The 24,276-nt window shown below is 34.8% G+C and overlaps 1 protein-coding gene across 7 annotated transcripts in view; it reads left to right on the top strand.

Annotated features, from left to right (window-relative positions):
• The window catches only part of eys (eyes shut homolog), a 522,196-nt gene that overhangs the window by 209,676 nt on the left and 288,244 nt on the right, over positions 1 to 24,276 (top strand). For all 7 annotated transcript variants that reach the window (XM_073920212.1, XM_073920209.1, XM_073920210.1 and 4 more), the window contains 2 exons: positions 5,710 to 5,907; positions 20,454 to 20,575. Coding sequence is in view for 5 of the 7 variants with exons in the window: in XM_073920209.1 (XP_073776310.1) it covers positions 5,710 to 5,907; positions 20,454 to 20,575 (320 nt within the window). In the remaining 2 variants the exon portion in view is untranslated. The remainder of the gene's footprint in view (positions 1 to 5,709; positions 5,908 to 20,453; positions 20,576 to 24,276) is intronic.

Below are 24,276 nucleotides of genomic sequence, written 5' to 3'. Positions count from 1 at the left end.
GAGCATAAAGGAGCTGCAACTTACAGAACATAAAGATACTCTAAAGAGAGTGCAGCACGTAGTTCAGAGTTTTTGCTTTGGGATCATACACATCACATTATCCAGGTGGAGCTGTGTTAGTAGTGTGTGTCAGTTTCACAACTCTAATATAATGCTACACATTTCTCTCCTTCTCAATTGTTTGAATTCACAAACTTAACCAAAAATATGTGAACTTTTGTGTGCTTTTGACATAACCTTGTGTGTATGTGACATAAACGAGAACTTAGTTTACGGATGCTTTCACACCTAGACATTTGTTTTTGGAACATGACTTGTTGGCTTCCTTAGTGTGGTTCGCATATGTGAATCCAACAATTGGATCTGATTCTCGCCAAAACAATCTGTCCAAGACTGCCTGAATGCCTCTGCTCGGCTCCGGGGTCCAAGCTCTCTTTTAAACTGTATAGGAAGACCTCAAGAAATGGTATTATTAAATGTATACAAATCGGTGTAATACTAAAATCACAATCGCTATATGTATGTATATGTATGTATGTGTGTGTGTGTATATATATATATATATATATATATATATATATATATATATATATATATATATATATATATATATATATATATATATATATATATATATTTATTTATTTATTTATTTACAGTGGAATTATTAACCCCCTTTTGATTTTTTTTCTTTTTTTAAATATTTCCCAAATGATGTTTAACAGAGCAAAGACGCTTTTTGAGTAATGAGTACAAAATGTTTTAATTCAAATGAGTAGCTGCTTGGACCTGGAAACAGTATTCCATACGTCATGACTTAACAAGTGGATAAATTAAAATAATAACACATGCAGGGTTCAACAATAAGCATTTAAAAAAAAAAAAGTGTTAATAGCAATTGCTTAGCCACATATTTTAAATAATGTGTCAAAAATAACGTGTTAGTTTAGAATTTTTTTAATATTTAAAAAAAATATTGAGTTTATAAATGTATAATGAGCAAAATGTCAAAGTGTTATGCAACCAAAAAGAGCAGTATGGAAAATGTGCAAGTATTTTCTTGCAGTTTTAACAAAATGTGGCTGACTTGCCACACCGACGGCAAACTGTGCAAAGCATCACTTCATTTTTTCAAGTTGTACCCATGGAAATAAATTCTAAAAGACATTCAAAACAGATGTTTCTTTTAGTTTCATAATTTGATGTTGCCACCATCCACCATGTTGTCTTCACCGTACTGGTTGTTACCAGGTTATGAAAAAAATAATAATGTGCTCACAACATCCAATCAGATGAGAGGAACCGTAAAGCAATATGGTGTTAACGGCATCACAAAGAGAGTAGCATTTAAAGGCTTAAAAGCACAAACCGTTTATCGATTCTAAGTCTGAATTTGCAGACAATTGTCAAATAGTTGCAGGCCCTGATCGGGCCAGTAACGATTCTGTCTACTGTCCCAAGAGTCTTTCACGTTCTTATTGTTGCAGGACTCTTTAAAAAAAAAGTTTGGAACTCTGACCAATGTGAGGTAACTTTATATGACTAGTTTTAACTATTTTGGTTCTGTTAGAATCTTTGTCATGTAAAAGTAAACCGCACCAACAACAAAGAACAACATTGTACCAATCTTAATCCTGATTTCTGAACAAAACAATCAATCTAAGTGTTAAAACATTCTAAAACTCACTTGACATGTTTGGTAAAAGCCTGTGCCCTCAGAAAACTACAAATTAGGAGTTTAAAGGGATAGTTTACCCAAAAAATAAAATGATCATTATTTACTCACCATTTACTTGTTTAAAATATACTATTTTTATTTTTTATTTTCTTATTTTGAAATGTGTAACCAATGACATCCATAGTATTTGTTTTCTACTATGGGAGTCGGTGGTTTCAACTTTCCGGAAAAAATCTTTTTTTTGTGCTGAACGGAAGAATGAAACTCATAAAGGTCTGGAACTATTTGAGGGAAGTACATTTCCTTTTTTTTGTGAACTATCCCTTTAAACTGATAAGACTTTAAAATGCTGATATTCTGTTGCCGGAAAAACCAAAGCACAAGTTTTAAAAGATCAGAGAGTGTTTTCTTTTGTCCAAAAAATAGGAATTTACAACACAACCCATGTGAGCATTTTGTCTATTTGTCATTTTAGCATTTTGCCTCTATGAATGCAAACAGCAAACATTCTGGTGCAAAACAAAAGTTATTTTTTCAATCTTGTGTGCTTTTACAATGAAATCTTTGTATTAGGTTAAAAAAAGCTTACTTTTTTAGAAGCTTCGGAAAAAAGTTCCCTTTCAGTGCCATTTCAGCACACTCTTTAACATTAATTTTCTAGTTTATTGGCAAGGCTTCAAAATGAAAAAGTAAATAAATAAAAAAAGTGTAATATTTGGCTCAATTTCAAGTTTGGTCTGTTGAGCAAATAAACACTATTTTCTGTTTTCTGCTTTTAAGAACTGCAGGCCGAATGGATTAAAACTGTAATTATAGTTGTGTGGGTGTGTTGGTATGGATATAAAAGTTTGTTTACTCTGATAAATTTGTCTGTGTGTGTCTGTTTGGCACTGAACATTTTACACTTTATGGTCTTATGTGTAACTTTAAAAAAAAAAATGTAATTGATTCTTAAGGGATAATCTAAAATCTCAGAGGTGTTATTATCTGAAACTTTACTGCTTTCTGGTCGACACCTTGTTTATGTTAAAAAAATTAATTAATTAATTAATAATAATAATAATAATAATAATAATAATAATAATAATAATAATAATAAAACAATGTTAATAATGCCAATAATAATAATTAATTTAATTATTATTTTCATTTTTATTTTATTATTTTTATTTTATAATTGTTTTTATTAATGTATCATTATTTTTTTTTAATCTTAATAATAATAATTTTACTATTTTTGTTGTAATAATAATAATAATTATTATTATTATCATTATTATTATAAACTCAATTGCAAAATTTAAACTGAAATATAAACAAAGTTTAAAAAGTATACAGTTTTAAAAAAATCACTCTTACAATGTATTTTCATTTTATGACAGTTTTAGAATATTACAAGCCAAACTACATATTTTGCTGAGGATGATTTATGGTAGTAAGCCCTGCATTCTTACAGACACAAACACGCACATGCACACACTCAAACGCACGCGCACACACACACACATTATATGCTGGTTCAGTTCAGAGGTTGTTTAAACCAGACCCAAATGTCAGGACATATTTCCCCTAGAGTGCTGTGCTCTTCAACTCACTTATTCAGATCAGGAAACTGCGGAAATGTATGTGTGTGTGTGTGTGTGTGTGTGTGTGTGTGTGTGTGTGTGTGTGTGTGTGTGTGTGTGTGTGTGTGTGTGTGTGTGTGTGTCTGTGTGTGTGTGTGTGTGTGTGTGTGTGTGTGTGTGTGTGTGTGTGTGTGTGTGTGCGTGCACATGTTATACACAGCTATATTATGCGCATTATTGGGTTTTCTCTGTGTTTTGTGTGTATGATGCTCAGCTGGTCAATTCCGGACAAAGAATGCAGCTCATCTAAAATCGATCAGGCAGCTCAGTCATTGCTGCTTATATTCAAACTGAGATCACGAATCTCACTTCCATTAGACGTGCAAGTTAGGTTGTCAGGGATAATGATGATATCGGTTATTCTGTATTGAAATCAAGGGAAAAAAGGCTCTGACAACCTCGCTGCTCTGGAAATATACAGACACGCACACTTGTAGAAGGATGTGGAAAGATGTTGGCAACATACCCATTACACAACCATCCTTTATTAAATTATCTACTGTCTATACTATTTACAGTCTAAGAGTGAGTTAATTGTAACCCTGAGAGGTCGTATTGGCCAATACTTAGCAATTGGTAATTAGGCTATTCAGTGCTTGCCATTCATTTCCATATGAACTTTTCACATCTTTTTCTGAAATGTGCCTGTGTAATTTAGCTTCTTGTTCTGTGTTTGATTGGGATGTTATTATTTGATTCACTTTCATATCATGCTGATTAAAAACGTGTGTGGTGAAACATGCCCGGTGACCTGCTTTGACTCAGTTTGGTCAGTATAAGTGTGTTGGGGTACATTTGTGAGCAACTTGACTTAATTTTTCTTATTTTGATTACAGATGAAGATCTAAAATGGAATGAATATTTATGCATTTCTTACTTAAATTAAGTGTATTGTATAGTATTTATTTATTTATTTATTTACTTATTTATTTATCTGTTTGTTTATTTATCTGTTTGTTTGTCTACTTATTTATGTTTCATGTGTTAATTTATTTATTTAATTATTTGCTTGTCTATTTCATTATTTTGTTGGGTTTATTTATTTATTTATTCAATTATTTTTTCTGTAATTATTTGTTTGCCTAATTTTTATTTTGTTGTGTTATTAATTTATCCATTTATTTACTTGTTTGACTATTTGTTTATTTTGCGGGGTTATTAATTAATTAATTGATTTATTTATTTACTTATTTGTTTGTCTATTTATTTTGTTGAATTTATTTATTTATTCAATTATTTCTTTTATTTATTTACTTATGTCTAGTTATTTTTTGGGGTTATTTATTTGAATATTTGTTTACTTATGTGTTTGCCTATTTATTTATTTTTTGGGTTATTTATTTATTGATTTGTTTATCTATTTATTTATTTTGATGGGTTATTTATTTATTTATTTTTTTCATTTTTTTATTACTTCAACAGTGTTAATAATAAATTAAACACAGGCTACTTGTAAATACATGCTTTACATATTTCCAATGCGCTAGTGCTGAAAAAGGTGTGTGTGTGTGCGTGCGTGCGTGCATGTTGTATGTTAAGTCTAAAAAGGATCTTTGACTTCTTTGATTTTTAATTCTTAGATGAGAAATCACACTGTGTAAAAATAATATTTATTTATTAAGCAAAATAGATTTTAAAGTACTTTTAAATGTTGAAAGGAAGATACTGAATTTCTCTTATTTTGATTAAAGATGAGGATCTAAAATGGCTTTGAATTAATTCATAAATGAATTAATTCAAAGCCTAATGAATTAATGAGTGAATGAATATATAGTCATTCATCTTTGTTGAGAATTTTCACGCTGTGTTATTTATTTTGTTTGTTTTTTATCTGTCTATTTATTTGTTGATTAATTAATTAATTAAATAATCAGTTTTTTGTCTATTTGTTTATTTATTTGTCTGTTTAATTTGTTGGGTTATTTATTTATTTATTTATTTATTTATTTATTTATTTATTTATTTATTACCTCAACAGGTGAATAATAAAAGAAACACAGGGTACTTGTACGCAAATGCTTCACATATTTCCAATGAGCTAGTGCTGAAAAAGGGTGTGTGTATGTATATGTACTTATATTAAGTCTGAAAAGCATCTTTGACTTAATTGAGTTCGATTTTTTTTTAATTATTAGATGAGATCACAGTGTGCAAAAAAAAAATCTACAAGATTGAAATGATTTATTATTAAGCAAAATTGACTTTAAAGTACTTTTAAGTATTAAAAAGAAAAATCATTTAGAGACATTGTGCCTTATTTATAAAATTCACTCTGAAATTGAGAATAGAAGCCTTTTACATAATTAACCATGATAATGTGCAGAGTAAACAATGAGGAGTTGAACAGCTCCAGTTGCTTTTGTTGTGTCTGGGATTGTATTTCTCATGCTATATTTGGAATTTCAGGCCTGAACTGCGAGTTGCTGCCCTGCGAGGCTGTTAATCCGTGCGATAACGGGGCAGAGTGTGTGGAGGAGGCTGATCTCGTCCTCTTCCCTCTGGGCTTCCAGTGCCGATGTCGCAAGGGTTTTACAGGTCCCCGCTGTGAAGTCAACATCGACGAGTGCAGCTCCAACCCCTGTCTGAACGGCTTCTGCTATGACGGTAAATACTGCACTTATTCCTCAAAATGTTTCCCTTTAGTCTGATTAGTGAACGGCTACTCTACAAAGGCAGCCTGTGTGCAGCAAAGGCGCTGTTGGTTTGCCCCTTTGACAGTCTTGGCCGTGACTTAGTTTCATAAGCAGTTTTATGAGACGCAAGTTACTCCATTCGGTTTGACCAGGCCACGGTTGCTTTGGTTTGCTCTTGACAAGTGTCTTGCTCCAGCTGTGAGCGAGGATCCGTATGGCATAAATGCTGCTTTGTAATTTGAATAATGGATGATAAATGACAGAGTTAATACAATCAAAGCCCAAGGCAGGGTGTTGTTCTCCCTCAGCAATCCAATAAGCAGTTTTTTGCCCTTTTGTGTTGCATCTCCTGCATAAATCATTACAAAAGCCATAGATCAAATACACGTTGTCAGTTAAGGATTGCAGATTTCAGAAGCACGAAATAGGCCTTTGCAATGAAGTACTTTCAAACTGGAAACTGGCGACTCGCTTTTGTGTGTGGGGTTAATGATAATTTATTGCGCAGAATCCTCCAGTCAATAGGAAACCTGTTCGAAGACAGTCTTTATTATTACATGCCACACTTGCGTAGACTTTTAAGATGCTGTATATGGCAAAAAGCCTTTAAAAGGAGGCATGTGATGTTCTCCGCTTGACAGTAATTTATTTGGGTAATAAAGTTTTAAAGAGCCCATATTATGGGTTTTTGAAAAATCCCCTCCATGTAGTGTGTAACACAGCTCTAAGTGAAGTGAAGTATCCAGCTAAGGCTTAAATCTGTAAGAATACAGTGTTTAAAACGGTTGATTCATCTATAAAAGAGTCGACTCATAGTGCTTCGAACGAGTCGCCTTGATACCGACTCATTAGGTGTTTCGCCATGACGTACGAACGAAACCAAGTTATTCACGTGCACGCGCAAACCCGGGAGATTTCAAACCTGAGGCCCCGCCCTCTGACGCAGTAACCCAGACACACACACACACACACACACACACACCCCCACACCCACAAACACACGCACACAAACATGCCGGTCGATTGAAGTCACACTGCAGATGGACATTATCGATTCTCTACCCAGAGATGAAACCTCAGCATTATAACCAAGCAGTTGGAAACTTCTGGAAACTACAGGCTACAAAGAATACTTCATCTGCGTTTGTTAAAGTAAGGATCAGTAAAGAATAACTTACTAATGGACGTCAGGATGAGTTTCTTCCTCCATTTCTCAAATGTAAGTACGTGCGATTAAAGTTGCCTCGTTTACTCTAGCTTGCAAATGTATTTAGTTGTAATTTGTTACTTGTAACCGCGTGTACTGTATCAGGTTAACTGGCTATATTCTCTTATCGCGTGCAAAGTCACGTTAAAAACGCGACGCGTGCTGTTTGTTTACGGAGCTCCGTGGTAGAGGTCTGCATTCCCGCGGCTGTCCCCGCGCCAGATTTCTGCGGCGTGGGAATAAATTTCCGAATCAATCGCGGGAGCGGTCGGTAACAGGTTTAATTTGGGACGGGAGCGGGCTGTCTAGCAATATCGTGGATATTACTATGCGAATGAGACAGAGCTTTGCCTGCCTGTGTGTCTGCTTGTCGCTTGTGTATGTGTTAGTGCGTGCATATGAGAGAGAGAGAGAGAGCTCTGTCTGGCTGTCTCTGGACTGTTTTGCTGGGTGATTTTCAATAATGTTCTCCCCCGCTCTTTAGCGGGATCGGGCGCGGCGGGTAGAAAACGGGGCGGTTCGGGCACCGGGACAAGAAATTCTAAATATAAGCGGGAGCGGTCGGGTTCAGGCTAAAACCTGGCGGGTGCGGGCGGAAGCGTTGTCGTCCAGAGGTGTGTGTGTGTGTTTGTGTGTGTGTGTGTGGCAGCTAAAATCCACGCCTACACTATGGAGCGCGTATGAACTGTGATTACTTTTATATTGCTGATTAGCTATTGGGCATTTCATTCTCTGACTGAAGGCAGTCGACCAATCGCGACAGACTGTCATCGGTCCAATCAGCGCAGATTAGCTTTGCGCTAAGGAGGGGTTTAGGAACAAATGAATCAATGGACGATTCATACAGGAGTCGCTGGAATAATTAGGTAAAAATAAATGCAGATTATAAGACCATGAAAGTGTTTTTTGACTTTGCATGCATATTAGACTGTTGTTGGAGACCCTTACAACCAAGATATGATCCTATTTCATGTATAATATGGGCTCTTTAATTCCATGTGGCATAATGGTGGATGTCATTGCAGTGACACCGAGAGGAAGACAAACCTTGACTTTCAAAACTGCGCACAGTTTTACAGTTAGTTTAAAAGAGACTATAAATCATCCCTTCAAAGTAGCAGAAAACACTTTTAAATTCAGTGCGTGTTGTTCTGTATCCTTTTTGTCTAAATACTCTTTTGCTGTCAACTTGCTGCATTGGGTTTAAGCACTGTACAATTGTACTGAACAGATCTTAGTGCTACCGTTCTGAAGCTTTAACATTTTTCAGCGATCTGTAGAGCAGTGAATCTGTGGAGCCAGTGATGGCTCATTGAAAAACTTATAGTAATAGTGATGCAAGGGTAAAATAGGACAAAATATCTGTGTAGGCTTGAAAAAAATAGGCAAAAAATTATGTTATATATATATTTTATTTTTAAACAATCTTTTTATTGAGGTGTAACAAAAACAAAAATATCACATCTTACATCTTTTTTTTTTGTTTACATCTGGGTTTTTAATTTAAAGGAGGTATCTTAACCTCCCGGCCTGCATGTAGGGCTGTGCAATTAATCGAAAATCCAATTTTGATTTTGGCTTCTAACGATTATGAAAAATCATTAACCGAGATAAACGATTATTCCATTATTTACTGCCCCCTTTCCAGTTGTACACATTTGTTGCTCTTAAAACCGCATGCTCCTGTGTGTGTGTGTGTGTGTGTGTGTGTGTGTGTGTGTGTGTGTGTGTGTGTGTGTGTGTGTGTGTGTGTGTGTGTGTGTGTGTGTGTGTGTGTGTGTGTGTGTGTGTGTGTGTGTGTGTGTGTGTGTGTGTGCGGCGCGCGCACAGTCAGAAGCATGTGGTCAGCATTCGGTCAGCATTCGTCTCAATTGCACACTATGACGAGCAGAGCATCTAAAGTCATCTTTAATGTGAGCGTTTTAATGGTCAAATAGGTGTCAAAACACTGTGTTTAGTGATTATTCAATTTAACCCTCATTTGTGTAAAAAGCAAACGAGTTGAGGATCAAAAGAAACGAGAAAGCGAAACCATTAAAGTGACAGCCTGCAATTCCTGCTGCCGCCTGTTTCGATCATTATTAATCAAATAACAAAAGGAGAAAATCCCTTGCTGCTCTTGACTGAAGGACTTTTGTAGCTAAAGTGTTTTTCATATAGTGACGATGCTTAAAGCACAGTTTGTTTATTTTTTTATTCTATTGTATTTATTTCTCTTTCCTTTGCAGGGTGGAAAATAACTTTATATATGCAGTTGAAGTCAGAATTCTTAGCTCTCCTGAATATTAGCAACCCTTTCCGCCAAATTTCTGTTTAATGGACTATTTTTTTTCAACACATTTCTTAACATAATAGTTTTAATAACTAATTTCTAATAACTGATTTCTTTTATCTTTGCTATGATGACAGCACATAATATTTGACTAGATTTTTTTTCAAAATAAAAATTTTAATTTCATTCAAATTAATTTCACTTTGAATTTCATTCAAATTCAAAGTGCGATACAAAGGTTTAATTAGGGTAATTAGGCAAGTCATTGTACAACAGTTTTTTCTGCAGACAATAAAAAATATATATTGCCTAAAGGGGCTAATAATATTGACCTTAAAATAGGTTTCAAAATATTTAAACCTCCTTTTATTCTAGCCAAAGTAATACAAATAAGACTTTCTCCAGAAGAAAAAAATATATATAGGAAATACTGTTAAAATTCCTTGCTCTGTTAAACATCATTTGGGAAATATTTATTTAAAAAACATTTCTCAGGAGCGCTAATAATTTTGACTTCGACAGTAATCGTTTTGAATAATCGTCATTACAATTATGACCAAAATAAACGTGATTATGATTTTTCCCAAAATCGAGCAGCCCTACCCGCAGGCAGGGCTCCTTGCAGATTTTAATTTGCAGATTCTCCTTGCTTTGACCCTTCGACTGACGTCAAAAATATAATGAGATTCGGCCCAACAAAACATATATTTTTGAATAACTATCATTGTTGTCCAGTTGCATATAGCCACTTCCAGTTTTGAACCCACACCTACTGGACATTTAAAGTACTGTACTGTATATCCTGGTTACTTTTGTTTTCTCTCAACGTGCCGTCGAGAGTAACACACATGAGGATTATTTCTGGGGCTGATTTAAATGTATAAATATATGTCTGTAAGTCAGGGGTCTCAAACTCCATTTAGCTGGGGGCCGCTAAAGGCAGAGTCTGAGTGAGGCTGGGCCACATCAGGTTATCCACAAGAAATGTATTATATTATTAATTATTAATTTCTAATTTATTTATTTTTTCATCATATTTTGTGTTAAAAGATAAAAATAAAGAGATTTGAAAAGATTGAAATTTAACACAAAACATTATGAAAAAATAAACCAATTAAAAATGTAAAATAAATCAATCAGTAATAAATAATAATAATAATAATAATAATAATAATAATAATAATTAAATTTATCATTTAAAAAAAAAAACTGAAAAAACTGTGTTGTTGTCATTTCTTTTGATTACTTTTACATCATATATATGTAATCATCATTGTGAGGCAATTCAAATACAATGCAAGTAGCGTGATGCAAGTGACTTACAAATAACAATGCGACTGGTGCGACCCTATAATTGGTCTGGGTTATCAGGGACTCTTATTGCCGATGGCTACATTAGGCAGCATTGAGCTCCTTACTTCTCTTTTCATATCCAACTCACAGCCCACACTGACATTCAACTTTCAAATTAAGGTGGAAGCCTCAAACTATTGTCCCAAGGGTCGCATTAGGTCCGTGGGCCGCAAGTTTGAGACCCCTGCCGTAAGTGCTCTGTTTTTACAAAAGCTCTATTTTTGTAAATATTCAAGGGTTGTTTGATTATAATCAGTTTTATACTGCCTGTATTTTGTTGTACAAACACTTCTTCATGACTTCGTGTTATGCTGGTGGTGTAAATATGATTAGTAAATATTAGATTTAAATGGTCTCATTAATAGATTTTTCACATATCCATATTAAGATTTGTATAAAAATGTACATCAGTTTAGTTTTACTGCTGGCTGAATTGAACTTGTTAAAGTACATGTGAATATGGGCATACTTTCCCCCTCTTTGATTTAATAATAAAAAATAAAAATAAAAGATATTGAGAAGAACAATTGCCAGTAAAGTCAACAACTGATTGGGATAATAATAATAATAATAATAATAATAATAATAATAATAATAATAATAATAATAATAATAATATAAAATATTATTATTATTATTATTATTAGTAGTAGTAGTAGTAGTAGTATTATTAGTATTATTATTAGTATTATTATTATTCTTATGCCTATTATGAAAATGTAGTATTTTCATAGCAATTTAAACTGTCCCATCAATATATACAACAAGAAACAAAAAGGAGCTTTACTCTGGGGAAGAATGTCACAATTATTATCATTGAGTTACAATTATCATCATTGTCATCAATTACATCAGGCTTCCACTTTTTTCTTGTGCTTGAATGTTAAAACAATCCTCCTATGAAATGAGTCCCCTGATTTGTTATTGTTGTTAGGAAAAGGGGGGGGTGTTTTTATTAGTAACAGATTATTTTAGGTAAGACATTAGGAAGAAATTGTTTGAAATACAAATCATCTATAGAAGGCACACACAAGATAATCAATATGACAATGGTTGATTTAAATAAATCTTTGGGGGATGTGTAAATAGCCCAGATGTTATATTTTATATTGTATTGTACTTTTTATAATTGTTTTATTACATTGTACTGTAATAAAATATTGTAACTTGTATTTTCTGTGAGTAAAAAAAGTTTGAAAATGAGCAACCCATAGAACAAAGTAAGCAGAACTATCTTGGGGGTCATGAATATTGAATTGAAATGAATATTTTGGGCACCACTACCGTAGAGTCTTATATTTTTTAGAATTCTTAAAGGGAATAAGGAAGTGGTATGTCCTGTGAAATGCTTAAAATTTTCATTCATAAGATGAAGTTGGTGTACCTCGAATGCAAGGCTACTGTACATTCTGTACTGTATCACACTACGCTATATAACACACTTACAGTAAGCTGAACTTTTTAAAAGTGCCACAGGCAGCTAAACTTTATAGTTTTGTGGTGCAAAAAAAATAAATAAAGTTGAGTTTAAAAATCAAAGCAGCATGGCGCTGTAATTCTCAACAAAAGTAACTGTGCTCTGTAGTTTAGACAACTTTTGTTGAACGCTAAATGTCTCTTCCAGCAAATTTGCAATTAGCAATACTCTAAAAAATCAATTTGTCTTCATCATACAGTTTTAAATGACTGATTGGAAAAGGCTGCTTTCTCTGAGCAAGAAGGCATATTGAATATGCATACTGTAAGATGGTGCTTTTAAAACACAAATGAATCCACAACAACAGTGAAAGTTGATTTTTCTGTAGTCAGATGGGCAATAAAGATCACCACACAACACTAAAACAAGCAGTGATAATGGAAGAGAGTATCATAAGATAAAAACAACGACAAAATCTACATTATTTCAAAGTTTTAATGTATATGTAAATAACTAATATACACCTTTGCATAGAGATTTTAAAAAAGGGCTTTGTTAAGGGGCTAAAAGCTATGACCCTAACAAACAGGTACAAGGAAGCCAAATATTACATACTCAAAGTTTGAAACAAAGAAGTATGTTGAAAATAAACAATACATAAATGCATAGAAGCAGCTCGATTGTGTCATCTCTCTGATTGGTAGAATTTTCAGAACAGCATTATGGGTAATGTATTTTGTATGCACACATGCTGCTTTTAAACACAATAGGTTGAATTAATGTGAACAGATGGGTTTTAGAAAAGCCATTACAGTCAATTAACAAACCTGAAGCTCACAGCAGGTTTGTCTTTAAAGGTTTATTATTGGAATGGATGGAACAGAACCCAACTATTGTCTGTGCTTGAAATAAAAGTGTTTGGGAATATAATTAAGTACCTACAGGCTGTATACTTTTTAAAGAAAGAAAGTAAAGTGAGTAAAACTTTTTTTTTTTTTTTTTGCTTAGCACAACTTAAATGCATATAATTATGTTTTATTATGTCATTAATGGTGCCTTATGGTAGTGGACAGGAATAAAGATCTCTTTTGGCTTGCTTTGCGCACTGTGACTTTCTCATTTGTGGAATCTTCAGTACAGCATTATGGGTTATGTAGTTTGTATGCACACGTGCTGCTTTTAAACACAATAGGTGGAATTAATGCAAACAGATGTGTTCAACAAAAGCAAATACAACCAATTAAGTCTCACAACAGGTTTGTCTTTAACCTTCTAGGGCTTGGTGGTGGCCACATACGTGGACAGCACATTTTAGCTCTTACGTGGCTATTTAAATACTTTGAATGTTTTATATTTAGTTACAGACATACAATGTCATCCTGCAACTGTTTTCCAGCATATGAAATGTCCCAAACACTATTTTTAACCGTCCAAAAATGGGGAAAAAAATTTGTTTTTACTCTCTCATAGTCAAAACATGTTAAAAAAAAAATGTATATATTATATATGCATTAAAAACAGTCAGGAAAAAGTTTTTTATGTAAATTCAGACCACACGTTTACATATATGGACATCATTTTTCTCTAAAAGTACATCTTATTAAAAGATGATACTTAGGTTTTATTCTAATTAGGTTCCAATAAGCCCAAATAGCAAAGAAAAATAAAATGTGCATGTAAAAAAACACCTTGGGCCTTAAGAGGTTAAATGTTTATCATTGAAATTAATAGAACAGAACCCAACTACTGTCTCTGTTTAAAATAGCTACAGGCTATATACGTTTTAAAGAAACAACTTTGAGTAAAACCTTTTTTTCTTTTTTCTTTTTTTTTTTTTTGCTTGGCACAACCTGAATGCATATAAATATGTTTGACTATGTTATTAAAGGTGCCTTATGGTAGTGAGCGGGACTAAAGATCTCTTTTAGGCTTGCTTTGCTAACTGTGACTTTCGGATTTGTGGAATTTTCAGTACAGCATTATATGTTATGTAGTTTGTATGCACACGTGCTGCTTTTAAGTGAAGTTTATTTATAAACTAATTTCGAGAAGATCACGTCCTTATGATTGCTTGCTGCCGGCCCCACATTATTCAATTTATGATTCACCAATCAGACGATTCCTAAGCCACTATAAAAACCCTAAGTTCCATATGGCAGCCATCTTCGTTTTGAAGAATCCCCGCTTCCACCCCTACTCTTCCTCCTTTCCTAAATGGGTGGCACGGTGGTCCAGTGGTTGGCACTGTTTCCTCACAGCAAGAACGTCACTGGTTCTTGTCCTTACCAAGCCAGCCGACATTTCTGTGCGGAGTTTACACGTCCTTACCATGCTCATGTGGGTTTGCTACCGGATTACCTGGTTTCCTCCCACATGCAACCTAAGTTAATTGACTAATCCAAATCGGCACCATAGACATGCTCTAGTAAATAGTTATCTCTTAAGAGCAATCACTATATGTTCATTAGTTACTACAGCAGGGGTTTTCTCGAGATCTACCTGAGCTCAAACTCCCTTTTCGCTTTGCAAACGGGAGGAAGCCTGGGCTCGAGGATTTTTTGAGCTCAGGGCACTCTCCCAAGACAGCATGCCAAACAAGCTTTATAATCAATCATCAGCCAAGTGTGAACTCTTGAAACACAATACGTTGAATTAATGCAAACAGATGGGTTTAACAAAAGCAAACACAGTCGATAACGAACCTGAAGCTCACAGAAGGTTTGTCTATAAAGGTTTATCATTGAAATAAATAAAACAGAACCCAACTACTGTCACTGTTTGAAATAAAAGTGTTTGTAAATATAATAAGTACCTACATACTTTTTAAAGAAACTACTCTGAGTAAAACCTTTGTTGCTTTTCACAACTTGAATGCATATACATTTATTTGATTATATCAGGGGTGTCCAAACTCAGTCCTGGAGGACCGGTGTCCTGCATAGTTTAGCTTTAACTTCCTTTAACACACCTGCCTGATTGTTTTTTTGTATACCTAGAAACAGCTTGATTAGCTGGTTCAGGTGTGTTTAATTGGGTTTGGAACTAATATATGAAGGACACCGGCCCTCCAGGGCCGAGTTTGGACACACCTGAATTATATCATTAACAGTGCCTTATGGGAGTAGGTGGGGCTAAAGACCCCTTGAGGCTTGCTTTGCCCACGTTGACTCTCTGATTGGTGGAATTTTCTGTACAGTATTAAGGGTAATGTAATTTGTATGCACAATTGCTGCTTTTAAACACAATAGATGGGTTCAACGAAAACAAATACAGTCGATTAGCAAACCTGAAGCTCACAGCCAGTTTTTCTTTAAAGGGTTATCATTGAAATAAATGGAACAGAACCCTGTTCCAGCTATTGCCTGTACTTGATATGAAAGTGTTTGGTAATATAATTATGTACCTAGGGCAGGGGTGTCCAAACTTGAACAAGCTAATCAAGCTCTTACTACACCTACTAGAAACCTTCTGGCTGGTTTGTTGAAACGAGTTGGAGCAGGACACTGACCCTTCATGACCGAGTTTGGACACCCCTGACCTAGAGGCTGTGTATACATTCTAAAGAAACTACTTAGAGTTTGCTTAAAGTTTGCTGGTTTTTTGCTTAGCACAACTTGAATGCATATAAACTACTAGAGGATATTTGCAAAATATGCTATGCTACGCTAAACAGTTTATGCAATAATATGCTACCTTATGCTACACCTGTACCTTACTTCCAATTAGCAGATGCGTTTTATCCAAACCGACATGTAGTTCACTAATTGCACTCCCAGAGCAACCAGCAGTTGAGTACGATTGCTCTGAGGTAGACAGAGATGAAGGACGATGTTGTAACCAGGCAACCAAGTATTCCTCGTCCACCACTCGGATTCAGACTTGCAGCCGCTCTGTCTCGTTTACCGACATCTTCGATTCCAACCTGCTTCTTCAGATAAAGTTTACTTGCTCTAGACTACACCAGCAAAAACATCCCCACACATGTAGTCCCTCGGGGCCCGCCGTCCACACAGGAGGCCTGCGATCTGCCGTGTTTGTGTGGAAAGAGAGCAAGGTGTATGTTTTGAGCAGCTGGTGTGAGTAATACGGTTGCCACTCTGGACCCTGAGCATTTAATGAGAGTAATCGCAGGTACACGCACAAAGACAGAGTGGCAGCATAGATTACGTGGTAAATCTAAGGGATAATGAAGAATCCTGGGACACGGCGCGGGCCTCGTAATAAATTTTGCGGCTGTAAGAACCCACAATTACCTCTGTCACAGGCTGCTGTTTCGCAGCAGAAAGGCAGGGGATGCATTTCTCCTCAGCACCACTAATGATTAAAGGCTTCTGGAATGGGTCATTAGGTTTCAGGGAAGTCAGATGCAGCGCAGAGACGGTGGACAGGAACACTCGTGTAGCATTTGTAAAGGAGATGGCTACACAAACACACATTTTGCATTTAATTGGACGCACTGTGTTTCCAGCTGCTGGGGTGAATATAAACGACCGTGGAATTTAGCAAGCGGAGAAAGTCAATTTTGGTGATAAGCTTTTAGGAACAAAGGTTTACAGACAAAAGAGGGAACATGATGAGAATATGATAAGTGTTTTGACTTCGGCGGCTGTGGTGGGGAATGTGGAACGTGTTAGTGGAGAAGATTAAAAAATTAAATCGACAGATTGAATGTCATAAGTGTTCTTAATTGCTTAAAATGTCAAGCTGCCATGGTTTGATCCTCTAAAAGTAATTGTTACAGTATATATTTAAAGTAATGAACTAAATGGATAAAAATAGTTATGGTTGAAAATGAAGAGTGGGGGTTATTATCATGGATGTTAGTGAAGAGCAGGTTTTGGGGCGGGTGTTATTGGGCAATATTGTAATATAGTGCAATATGTTATTGGGCAATAAACTGTAGTAATATAGTATGCAATATAGTAACTCTGGGGGCCCCAAAATGGCGTGAGCCCTTAGAATCGTCCTAACTCCCCCCTACTGTAGCAGCAATGCTTTTCACAGTGACTAATACTGTAATGCATTACTTTTGCAAATATATTAACTCTGTTATCGTTACAATATGATGCGTTTGTCCGTTACTTGGTAAGTTAATTATTTTGGCTGCAGTCTAGCCTACATCTTTCTGCTTAAAGTAGAGACCCATTGTAGGATTGGTGGTTCCACTGTAAAGAAGACGCATCATGTACAAGGCGCCAGACTGGACAATTTGAAAATCAGTACGCAAGAAGTACCTGGATGACCTACTATTTCTGGCGAGATTCTGAAGTGTGCATCTCATGCAGGCTGTGCTGTCCCATAATGCCTCATGAGAGAAGTCATGAATGGGAGTATATTGATGCAACTCATGCGGGTAGGTCACGTGATCATGATAAAGTGGCGGATGTTTTACCTCTGAGTTCCATTCATACTGCTCGCATTCATACTGTATAGAACATACTTTTTAACGATCGAGTCGAACATTCAAAAAGCCCCTCTTTTGCATTAAAAATTTGTCATATTTTGGGGGTCTCCAACAACAGGCTGGTATGCATGCAATTTCTTATAATATGCATTTATTTTTAGCTAATTATCCCTGCGACTCCCATATGATTTGTTCAGTGATTCATTTGTCCCCAAACCCCTCCTTAGCACAAAGCTAATCTGCGCTGATTGGTGCGATGACCCAGTCTGTCGGGATGGGTCGACTGTGTTCAGCGTGAGACCTAAAGAAATGCCCAACACAGCTGCAGTATGAAATAGCAGAAAGTATGTGAGAGCCCAATGCAGGAATGCAATAAAGCAATGCAGTTAAACACCAGCATATTATTCTACTCTTAACCCTAATCCACACAGTGGCAAACGATGGAACTATTTAGAAAATTGACTGTGCCGTGCGTGTAAGGAACAGCTAATGGTGGCCATAGCAGCAAACATCAGAGGATCACTACTTCAGAAACGCATTTATATCGGTAAAGAAAGAAGAACGCGTCACGTTTAAACATGATTTTGGACGATTTTGGACTGATCAGTACTAGACACATAATTACAAGTCGAGCAGGGCCATTAGAACTTGACACAATTAAACGCATATTTTGCAAACGACAAAAAAACGAGGCAAAAATTTTAACCACAATTTCATTTTATGATCCGGAGGAAGAAGAAACTGGTCCTTTTGAACTGTAAAAGTTACTGACAAAGTCCCTGTCAAAGTCTGACAAAGTATCTGCTTCTCCTTCAATAGCAAACGGCTGGTGAATCCTACGTTGCAGTGTAGGTTATTGTATCAATTGTCAGAAAAATGACAGGAACAAACACTGCACTAGGTTGGCCATACTGTAGTGTTGTTGTGAAAATGAAGTTTAACCCTTTATTCCACTCAGCCGAATCTCCATCTGTCAGTGATTGTCGTCTTCGCGTCATGATCAGTCCTATAATCCCCCGCGCCTCCACTAGTGTGTGGAAGGAAAGCGCGTTCACATTTTACCGGACCGGGAACTACATATTTGGGGATGTACCGTGCGATGACGATGCGATCAATCAAAAGATCCAAACCCAACACAATTTGTTTATTTGACTCTGAAATTAGTATTTTGCTAAATAATTAATAGTTTTAAACAAGGTGCACTTTTAGATTTAAACCTCAGCTGGATGCTTTCATTTACTTAAAGCTTTGTTCCACACTACATGGAAGCACATTTTCAAAAACAATAATAGGGGCTCTTTAAATTCAAATACAGTACCTACTGAGTAGTAGACCACTCAAAGTAATACTACTACTATGTTTGTTGTTTCAAATAAGTAACCACACATGTGTAACCTGTAAAACAAAATTGATTAGTTTAGTAGACACAGTGACACATTTCTGTTATATTTCAAATTGCTCAGATAAATACTGTGATTTATGTTTTTATTGTTAAATATTTTTAAAGCTGTGTATAACAGCAGATTATGCTCTTTGAATATACAAAGCTTACTATAAGCTGCTGACATACCTCATGTAGGGTTAGTTTGAAAATTGCTCATTGATTTGTTTTTTATTTTTGAGCAGCTGTTATGATTTTGTTTTGTTTAAAATGCATACAATTTATGGTTGTCTATAATAGCGGTTTTGGTGCTGAGTTTCACCAAATTGTTTCTGAATATTAATTTAGGTGACTTTCATTTATTTATTTCATAAAGGTTTTGCGTTTGTTGTATACCATCGTTAGTTTTCATACTCCAGCTGCGAAGGAACATGTTTAAGTGTTAAATACAAACTTTTATGACGCTGAAGTAACTTTAGTTTTTGCTTTTTTGTTTCTGAATAAATTGTTTCAGCTGGTTTAGAACCTTGTAATTTTATTTTATTTTATTTTTTGTACTGCTGGACTTAAATTCGTGTTTAAAACTTACTTTTTGTTTAAGATTGTTTTGTTTTTTAGTTGTGAGAATGCAAATAAATTCAAACTGTTAAGTTGATCAACAGTATATTTTCCATGCAGCACTCAAGTGACGATATAAGGGAATTCATGGGGGAATTAAAAATGTTCTTTGTTTTGTAATTGATAAAGTAATTAAGTTACTGTTTGAATGAAGTAACCAGTAACTGTATGATGACAACTACACTGTACTTGATAGGTTTTCGCATTTTTCAAAGGGTATTTTTTACAAAAGTATTTGAATAAATGATGTTGGCGACACTTTACTTTAAGTAACTTGACTTAACTAGACTTAACTATTAAGATATTGACTGTTTATTGGGAGTACTTACATATAGACCATTTTGTCCATGATCTTATTCTACATCCTTAATCCTAGAATCTTAATACTAGAACTTTAACTATTAGGAGTTCAAAAATTAGGAGTTCATTGAGGCAAAGTCATACTGCATTTAGTGGTTTATTAATAGCAATAAATGTATGTAAAATACAATGTGACCAATATTTTAGAGTTTTCCACAAAAAATATAAAGCAGCACAACTGTTTTTAGCATTGACAATAATAATAACTTCCAGTTTTCAATTGATTGATGATTATTCTAGAAGGATCATGTGACACACAGAGAGAAGTGTAGTTATATTATTATTAGTTGCAGTGGCATTGGCTTTTTAGGGTTGTTTCATAACCAGCCTTGAAAATGGATGCCTAAGGTACCTACAACATCCTTGAAACCTACAGTAGTTTGTAATCCAAGTTCTTTAAGAATATGTCATTGTGTCTGTAATGAGTTTCTAAAACAGGAAACTCTTATTCCATCTGTTCTAAAGTGATGTTTCTGTCTTTCTTTGTATATTTTCTTTGCTATAGCTGTTGATGGCTTTTACTGCTTGTGTAACCCTGGTTACGCTGGAGTGAGATGTGAGCAGCACATCAATGACTGCGCTAGCAACATGTGTGAAAACAACTCCACTTGTGTGGACCTCCATCTGGTAAGAACAATTAATTCTCAACTAACTGTTGGTTTCCGTATACAGCTTTTAATGAAAGAACAACAGCAGTTCCTAGAATCATGCATATGGGAACTAAGTATAATAACCGCTAATGTGCTGTAGCATCTGTTGGTAAATGATTATTGTTCTCCATGCGAGGCAATTAATAAATCTGAAATCATTCCTCAGCCCACCTGAGATATGACATATCCGGAACAGAAGAGATAGCACAATGTACCAGCATTTCTAAACCACCCATTTGTATATTTTGATCATCTCTCTTATTTAAACACACCTGATTTAGATAAGCTCGTTAGAGGAGCTCCATGCATGAATTGTTTGAATTAACACGTCCCTCCTCAGTGTGCACTATTTTCTTCTCCTTCATTCCTCTCTTCCTGAGCATTTCTGAGACACCTTTATTTCACTTCGGAATGTTCCTTCATGGATTTACTCAACAGCAGTGCCTGCAGCGTCTTACTAGAAAAGCTTGAGTTGTGATGTAATGTACCTCAGTAAATACATACTATATAAATTCACATATCACTGCACTCATTAAAATTATTTTTGAATTAAATGCATATGCTCTCGTCAAACTTAAACCATGGCGGAATATCATGTGGAGTCCAGGGCACTTTATGGCTCGAATTAGAACAAATGCGAGATGTGCAGCGTGAGGACCTGGGTTGAGAAATGCCGCTATATGGGACATTCTACCAGAAATGTACATTGTCTGTCCCTGAAATAAAAACATACATACAGTGGATAAGGTATTTCATTTCTAAAATTTCTAAAATGGCCTGATGCTTGATGGCTCTGAGTTGTTCTCTGAAGGAATATGTCGTTCATTTTTGGTTCTTAGATTTTTATTTTTTTTCTTTATTAAAAACAATTTACAAATGTACAAACCCTGTCATTGTCCTTGTCTTCAACCCAGTTAAACTTAGTTTTGTGATGCTAAAAACTGTTAATTAGAAACAAAAAAACTCATAAATAGCAAGTTTGTTGTTTTTATTCACATCAATTTATTAAAAACATGAAATTATTTTAACAAAATCTACAAATATATAAAACAAATAAATTTACAAATGTCCCTGTGTTTCAGTCAGTTCTGTCACATTTGCATAAAACTTAACATAAAATGTGTGCAATACAGCTTATGGGCTATGACTCGGAAGTGACATCGTTTGATGGAGAAGAAGCTGACAGTGATCAAGGATGTGTTCTATCATTAAATTTTATGATTGTTATGCTTGTTTTTTGTATAATTTTTCTAAGGACTATAAGCTTTTTTTATAAGTAAAAATGTACGTTTCTGGTAGAATGTCCCATATACTAATTTAGTCAAATTGTTTTTGTAATATTTTTCTAAAAACCATTTAAATAAACACTCCAGTTTTTTTGTGAAATAGACTCACTTATAGTATAGTTTTAATTTTGGGATTTTGTAATAATTAAAATTTTGTAATCAATTCAGCCGATCACTGGGTCTGGTGAGATCATTAGATATTAACTTAGCTTAGCTTAGACATGAAAATGAAAAGTTGTCATTTTCAATGCTAATATCACAGGAACTATTATATAATTCCGGCATAATAATCAAGGAACTTTGCTGCCACCATGGCTGCAGCAGGCACAATTAGTGTCAATTTAATATCTGAAATTAGTTTTGAACACCAAAAACTACACCTGCACCACCAGTTAGAAAAATTGTATAATCATTGTGCCTGCTGCAGGAATGATTCTTTGGCCTAGAAAAAAAGCAACTTTTAACTTTCCATCGGCCTTAGTACATGGTGTAACTACAGAAGAATCAAGTTTTAAATAGGACAATTAAACTCTGGTCATTTAGAGCAGGGATTCCCAAACTTTTTAGCACCCGACCCCCAAAATAATTAGTTCAGTGACTCATGACCTGTAGTATTCTCTGAGGTTTTATATATATATATATATATATATATATATATATATATATATATATATATATATATATATATATATATATATATATATAATATATATATATATATATATATATATATATATATATATATATATATATATATATATATATATATATACAGTATACAGAGGTTGCAAAAAAATTGAGAGGCTGATGGCCTTTTATTTGCATGTTGTTTTTTTAGTGTTTATTATTAAAATGTTAACAATATTACTATTAACTACTATGTTGTTTTTCAGTAGGTTATGGATAAAATATGGTCATTCTAATAGTTTTAATAAAACTATTTTTATTTTATTTTTGGAAATCACCAAGCAAGTGACACCACCCTCATTATGGGAACCTCTGATTTAGAGTAAGATGCTAATAGTTTAATAGGATTCAATTTGTATATGCTAAGCTAAGCTAAAAGTTCATCTGATAGACCTGGAGATGGGCTGAATGGATTTAAAAATGGTAAAACTCAACTGTTTAACTTTAGGAGAGTTGAAAAATGAGCTTATTTTCAAAAAGGTGGGGTGTTTTTAGGGTACAAACTAAAGTATGTTCTTACAGTTTTCTATATACTGTCTCCAATGTAATATCTTGTTTTTATTACCCTTATTTTTATTTAGCATTGTTTTTATATATTTAGTTGTATAATCCTTTATCAGAGTACGTTCTCCATATGTAAACCCATTTTTCTTTTGTGCTGATGTAACCAAAAAATAAGAGGGGAAAACAATATTACACCCCAAATATTATTTTTCATATTTCCCAATTCCAGTCTCTTCTTTTTTACTTAGTAATACATCACATTGCTGAAGATGAATATTTTGTAAGAGATATTTCACAAAGTCTTTTAAAAATGCTACCAAATAGTAGTGTACAGTGTTTCCTAGTGTCGTCTTCTGTTATAGACACAGATTTCTCAGTCACAACAAAAAATCCAGAGTCTTCATTTTTTGAGTTGCCATTTTGTTCTGTAGATTAAGCGTGTGTTACTTCACAATCTCTGAGAACAATAAGAGGGCCAATGAGAGCAATCAGTGGCTCAGAAGCTGCTGTGACATGCAGTTGTTTGGCTCTGATCCCAAATCGGCTTTTCCTTCCCTTCAGCAAACCCGCTCTAATACAGCCATAGAAAGAAAGAGAGGGAGAGAGATACCATCCTCCATGCTCTCATTTCACACTCTTCCGCCCCTCCCCACCTTTTCTCTTCTTATTTATCTCACAGACTTTCTTTTCTTTTCCTCTATTTTTATTCTGGGAGCTCTCTGCACAGAACAGGAGGGCAAAAATAGTTTATCATTTATTCATGATGAATAATGCAACCCTAGGCCCCGGTTTCTGAATGGAGAATGCAATTGGGCTATTCGCGGCATCCCTCGAAACCTAGAGGTGGGCGGTTTGTAGGCTGCTGTCCTGTAGACGGAGACACAGGCGGGGATATTAGCCCTCTTGCATGCTGGGTTAATTAATGTTTTGAGTAGCTGTTTTGCATCAGGGAATGAGATCATCTTGGAGATGCATAGAGAGTAACCTTGACAAAAGATGATCATGACTTTGGCGTCGGCAGTTTGAGAGAAACGTATTTGATTGACTACCTTTTTATGTTAAAGGTTCACAACAAGCATTTGTTTTCTTTCCTTGGTGGCATCAAATAGGCCACATGATGCTTTGTAATGATTTCCTTGTCCTTCAGTGTGTAATGTGCATTTGTGCCAAGTTAGAAAGCTCATACTCTCCCACGATATAA

The sequence above is a fragment of the Danio rerio genome, chromosome 13 (genome assembly GCF_049306965.1).
Source record: "Danio rerio strain Tuebingen ecotype United States chromosome 13, GRCz12tu, whole genome shotgun sequence".
Taxonomy (NCBI): Eukaryota; Metazoa; Chordata; class Actinopteri; order Cypriniformes; family Danionidae; genus Danio; species Danio rerio.
Note: the sequence above shows the minus strand (reverse complement) of the source record. Positions and strands in the feature narration are given on the sequence as shown.